Raw genomic sequence first — 6,481 nt, forward strand, 5'->3', positions numbered from 1 at the left:
TGATGTAAAGCTCAAAGTCAGATAAGGTAAAAGGGGCACCACAAAGTACCATATATCACATGTAGTGTACAACACAAACACACACAGAGATGATGGCTAGCCATACAAGAAAGGGTCCCCCGCTTCAATATCTTATTTCAAGAAATAATTGAAATCCAGACCAAACAAAAGGAAACTTGAATGAACTTTGCAATGTGGATTGGAAGGATAGAAAGCAAAACTAGGTAAGCTACTCGAGTTCACCGATCAAAAGTTGAAAATGACTTAATTTGGACAAAAAGTACAAACAGAAATGGCCATGCATAAGAAAATCGCGGTACTAAAATATTTAGTTTACGTTCAGAACGTAATAAGACAAAATAAACCACTTGTTTCACAACTCGTACAACAGGATAACCTTAAAAACTGATCGTTATTGAAAAGAAAATTGGTAAGTACTAATCAACGGGAGAAAAAAAGAATCAGCAAATGGGCCGTTTAATTGGAGAGAGTACTCAGGAGGGCAAGGTGGGGTGACTAATTTTTTATACTTATTCAACCTAACCATCCAGCTAAAACCAAAGTTTCTAACCTAAGAACTAACAAACTAAACAACCATCTTTGAGTATCTAGTGATCTTATGCACCAAACTAGCTACCCCGTGTAAATACTTGCTTCCTTCTTCCCGTCCCGAACTGGACGAATATAATTCCACAGCAATTGCATGCTAGTAACAAATAAGCAAATAAATGCATATGATTATCCCATTTGTCGGCTGAATTGGAATAATTTGTTCTTTATCCATTAACAAGAATCACAAAAACCACAGACAAAAGATTCTTAATATTGCAGTACCTCCACCCCCACCCCATTATTTGTATGTCAATTTAATCAGGCAAGCAGAAGAACCAGACCCATACACACAATTCACCAACCAAACACACATGAAAACCCACACTCATTAATCATCCATTAATACAGCAGAAAACAGTACTAATCAGCCACTCATACAGCATGAAACAGTAGTCCTAACCAGAACAACTTCGAAACTGCTTCAAGATCACAAGCATTTAACACAAACCCATCAAAATAAAAAACACAAAATTCGAAATAATCATCGAAAACCCAGATGAATAATCAGAAAATAGACAATAAATTTTGAGTAAAAAGATCTCATTTCACAAAGAAAAGGGGACATGAAACAAAGAAATGCTTCTTGGGCAAAACACATTCACCAAAGATAAAAACAAAACAGAGAAACAAGATTAAAAAATACAAATAGCGCTAACTTGGAACCAGAGCGAAGAGTGGAAGCCATGAAGAACTTAGGAGATCTGATGGTCGCCACCGGCGGGAGAGCAAAAGAAGCGCATTTTGGATACTGAAAATTGCTGGCGTTCAGCTTCAACGCCATTCCTTCTCCTTGTTTCTTGAGTTGCTTTGCTTCTAAGGTTCTGTTTCCTCCACAGAAGTGAGAAGTCGCGAATTATGTGAGAGAGAGAGAGAAGTGGTGGGACAAGGAAGCTAGTTGGTGAAGCAGAGGGATATCTCTCGCTACATACATATATATATATGCATATACACATATATACTACTACATTCACGAGGAATTTTAATTTGGATTAGATTTTGGCCAAGAAAAACCAACGGGCACATGTCGGGCTTCATAATATGTAATTGATTATTTATTTAAAATTATATATTAATTATAAAATAAATATATTATATTTATTATATAATTAATTCAAATTTGATCCATAAAATTCAAACTAACATTTCCCGTATATTCACATACATTACACCAACTAGATGTGAAATTCCCGTGTGATATGTAAGAAAATTGCCCTCATTTCTTGTTATAAGGGTTTTGCCCCTTCCTAACTTTTTGGTATTAATTATTTATTTTCTCAGTTTTTAGTTTATTAACAATATTTTTCTTGTATACAATTTAAATTGTTTATGGTATATCATACAAATATTTGAGTACGTTTTTAGAGTGTATGTATATAAGGGTTAATTATATTTATATTTTTTAAATTATACTTACACCTCAAAAGAATTCTTTGTTCACAACCTGACTTCTAGGGTTTGGAAAGAAAAATATTGATGTCAGCAAAAAAATTACATAAATTTTTATTTTTACTCCTCATTTAATATTCTCATATATATTTTTGTATTTATAAGGAGATAAATATAATATATATATATATGGAGTGATATTAATATTATTGTACTTTTTTTTAAAAGTACAAAATTATTACATGGAAATATTAAATTAAGGGCAAAATTTTGCAAATTTTGTTCAAACCATGATAAAAGGGGTCAAGTGTAATAGTGAATTTTTGCAGGGGAGGTAAGTATAGTTTTGGAAGTTTTGGGGGGAAAGTGTAATATTTCCTTTTCAGATAAGTTCTAAATATAATTGATTCATTATATTATAATTCTGCATTTTGAAAAAAAATCTAAACTGTAATTAACCCAATATATTATATGATTATCTGCAATCTACTAAAATAAGACTGGGGTTATGCTTTAAAGAACTTGTGTATTTTTTTAATAAGATGCATAAAATACAGAATATAACACTAAATTTTATTTTACGGAAGTACCCTTTCAGAAAAACTAAAAATAATATTTAAATATTTTTAACCAATAACAGCATGCCAATAATTTCGGACAAAAATTTTCACATCACAAATTCGATATTTTCTTACTAAACATTAATAAAAATAAAAGGCTTAATTACACTTAGACTCCAATTTGAAAATATGAAATCATACTTTCTCCTAGAAAAATTTTAAAATTATACTTACACCCCTATGAAAGTTTTCTCCTTACACTTGACCCCCTTCCGTTGGTTTTTGGATGAAAAATGCCGACGTTAGTAAAATAATATTACATAAATTTTAAATTTTGCCCATTATTTAATATTTTTATGTATATTTTTGTACTTATAAAGGGATAAATATAATATATTTTTTCTCCTATAAGTATAAAATTATTATATAAGAATGTTAAATGATGAGTAAAATTAGAAATTTATGCAATTTTGTAGCTAATCTCAGCATTTTTCGTCGAAACCTTAACATGAGGGGGTTAGGTGTAAACAATAAATTTTCGGATGAGGTGTAAATACAAATTTAAGACTTTTAGTGGAAAAAAGTATAATTTTATATTTTTTGAGGGAGGTTAAGTGTAATTAATCCTAATAAAAAATAAATTATTAGAATATTTTGTAGTTTTGGTCTAGGTATTCTAATCCTATATTCCTAAGTTTTATCGTACTTGGATGGAATAAATACTATGTCAGTGAGTATATTCCTTCATAATAAATTAAAAAAATGCTGGCTGAAAATGAAATATGCAATCAAAGAGCGGCAAAAATGTAAAGAGAGAAAATCAAGGGGCAACAATGTAAATAAAAGTAAATTTCTGGTAGACTGTGTTGTTTCTATGTTACTAGAAAGCATAAAAAAGCTAAAGAGTTCAGACAAAAGAAGCTGCAGAAATTGCCAAGAGGAAAAGTTGGAAAACGACCCCAAAAGAAATGGATATTCCACTTGGCACCCCTCTTCCACTGCATGAATCCCACCCGTACCCCTCCTTTTTATTTAGGGATAATTACACTCTTCTCCCATAAGATTTGGTGTAATTACACTTAGACCTCTATAGTTTGGAAAATTACTTCTAGCACCCCTAGAATTTGCTTTCATCTAAAAAATAAGTCCTCAATTAGTCAAATTTACTGAATTTGCTGATATTAATAAAAAAATCGAAAAAAATTCTATATTTACCCTCGATTGATTTACTACTGACTTATTGTAGGTCAAATAATTTTTTTTATAATCAAATTACCCTCATATGTTTTCACGCATTAATGCATGTGAGAAGGTTAATCTTTATCTTTACAAAGGTAGTTTAGTCCGAAAAAATTTATTTGACTTGGAATCAGCCAGTAATAAGTAAATCGAAAATAAATATTAATTTTCATTAAGTTTTTTCGTTAATATCAATAAATTTAGTAAATTTTGACTAATGGAGGGACTTATTTGTTAGACGGAAGCAAACCTCAGAGGTGCTAAATGTAGTTTTTCAACCCACAAGGAGTTTATGTATAATTATACCAAACCTTTGGCGACGGCAGTGTAATTATCCCTTTTTGTTTATTTGACAACTCGCACACTCACTCATTAAAGTTATTTAGAATAGGAATAATTACACCTCCTTTCTTGAGATTTGGTATAGTTACGCGTAAATCTCCTATGATTTGAAAAATTACATCTAGCACCTCTAAGGTTTGTTTTCATTTAACAAATGGGTCCATTCGTTAGTCAAAATTCACCGAATTTGCTTATATTAGCAAAAAAGTAAAAAAAAAAATCTATATTTACCCCTATTAACTTATTACTGATTTATAGCAGATCAAATAAATTTTTTCATGGCCAAATTACTCTTATATGTATTTATGCGTTAATACATGTGAGAAAGTATATTTTCACCGTTATAAGGATAGTTTAGTTCGAAAAAACTATTTAACCTGTAATAAGTCAATTAAGTCAATCAAGGGTAAATATCAATTTTTATTTAGTGTTTTTTGTTGATATCATCAAATTTAGTGAATTTTAACTAATAGGGAGCTTATTTGTTAGATAGAAGCAAACCTCAAGGATGGTAAATGTAATTTTCTAAATTATAGGAAGTCTATGTGTAATTGTACCAAACTTCAGAAAAGAGGAGTGTAATTATTCTTTTAATATATCTATATATATATTGTAATTTAGCCAGAATTAGAATATATCATGAAATAATTAAAAAGTTAAGATAAAATGATGTATTTAAATATTTATAATTTTAGATATGTTTGTAAACAAACGTCTAAATATTTTTTTAAAGAATTAATATATAATAATCCATACAATTTTAAATAAATTTTGACAAATATTTAGTTGCGCGTACTTGAAATTTTAAATTTATTAAATTTGGTTCGAATATAAATAGATAAAAGAGAATTAACAAATTTAATGTCATGGCTTCGAATACCATCAAATATGTATTTTATGTGAATTTATTATTATTTATTTTATTATTCTTCGTTATAGCGATGAATGATCAATATATCGCGCAGTTTGTTGAGATATTTATATAATTATAAAATTACCACTTAAGAAAAAATAAAAAAAGAATGTTATTCTAGTTGTAATTAATTTCAACCACCAAGGCCTAGTTTAACTTTAGGGATCCTTCATATATATATTTATATATGTTTTATAAAAATGGTGATTATATATTAAATAATATATAATTTTTTTTATGTGATATTATAAATAAATAAATTACTTATCTATAAAAAAATAATAGCAATTTACTTTCTGTATTTTTTAAAAAGAAGCAATTTACCTCTGACATAACTCACATTGAAACAAGAACTCAAAAACTAATACATAAATAAAAACACACTAACATACTTGAAACTCTGAAAAGTGAGAGTGAAAATAAAATCAAACACCTCTTTGGTGGTGCAAAGATTTTGAGCCAGAATTTGAAAAAATTACACAGTTTCTAAATATATGATCAGGCCAACATCTCCTGACTCCTATTTTTGCTCCATTATTTCACATAAATGATAAATGTGCTTTAATCAGAATATAATTCAATGGACACATTCATATAAGTATGAAAATGGAAACACCCTCAGGAAACATAATACAAAGATTAACAAACAGAAAAAAACATAAGAAGAACATGCAAGAAATATAGAAAAAATCACACAAATCTGTTAAAGGGCTTTCTCCCGACGATAGCGGGCATCGAAACAGTCGAATCAACGCTCAAATCTCCAATAGAATGTGAGGACTGGTGTTTTTCCAATACCTTTTGAGAGGCAGAATCTTTGTTAGACCCTTTACTCCACTTGAAAGGACCAATATTTGGAGTGAGAGCGAACGAAAATCTTCTCTTTGAATCGTTGCCTGGAGTCCCTGGAACTCTCTCCTTTGGATTACTATTTGCTCTCACTTTGGCCTTAGCTGAGACGGTAGGCGACATATAATTCGGAACGGAAAATGGAGGGCAACTCGTGAGGCTGTCGTCGTCCCTCAATGGGAGGTCGTAAGTTGAATTAGCTCCACTTCCTCTTGGTTTTGTGTACTTCATGAAACCCGAGCCATTGCTTGCCGGTGGGGGTGTCCTACTCGGGGTCATCTGAAACTGTTTTGCTCTAACAGGGACCGATGAATCGGGTGTAGTAGCTTCTTGATTGTTGAAAGTGAAATTGCAGTGCTTATAGTTAGTTGGGTTGAGTTGAGGACTCGGCTTGTAATCTGAAACAGGCCTTGGAGGAGTTAATGGGAAATTCTTCTTAGCAGCTTGGTTCTGAGTAGTGCTCTCAGGGGGCAACTGACGCTCTAACCAGTTCCACCACCAGGGAAATCCTTTGGATCGAATGTCGAGCGGACTTTGTGTTGATTTCGGATTAGCTTTCCACAGCTGGTGCCAGAGCCCA

General features: G+C 31.0%; 2 protein-coding genes across 4 annotated transcripts in view; both read right to left on the bottom strand.

The window, feature by feature from the left end:
* LOC105171954 (stearoyl-[acyl-carrier-protein] 9-desaturase, chloroplastic) overlaps window positions 1–1,543 on the bottom strand; it is a 4,003-nt gene extending 2,460 nt beyond the window's left edge. The window contains exon 1 of the mRNA XM_011093234.2: window positions 1,269–1,543. Within this exon, the coding sequence (XP_011091536.1) occupies window positions 1,269–1,393 (125 nt within the window). The 5' untranslated portion in view covers window positions 1,394–1,543. The remainder of the gene's footprint in view (window positions 1–1,268) is intronic.
* LOC105171955 (protein IQ-DOMAIN 14) overlaps window positions 5,518–6,481 on the bottom strand; it is a 4,917-nt gene continuing 3,953 nt past the window's right edge. For all 3 annotated transcript variants that reach the window (XM_011093236.2, XM_011093238.2, XM_011093237.2), the window contains exon 6: window positions 5,518–6,465. In XM_011093236.2, coding sequence (XP_011091538.1) covers window positions 5,743–6,465 — 723 coding nt within the window. In that variant the 3' untranslated portion in view covers window positions 5,518–5,742. The remainder of the gene's footprint in view (window positions 6,466–6,481) is intronic.

The sequence above is a fragment of the Sesamum indicum genome, linkage group LG10, assembly GCF_000512975.1.
Source record: "Sesamum indicum cultivar Zhongzhi No. 13 linkage group LG10, S_indicum_v1.0, whole genome shotgun sequence".
NCBI lineage: Eukaryota > Viridiplantae > Streptophyta > Magnoliopsida > Lamiales > Pedaliaceae > Sesamum > Sesamum indicum.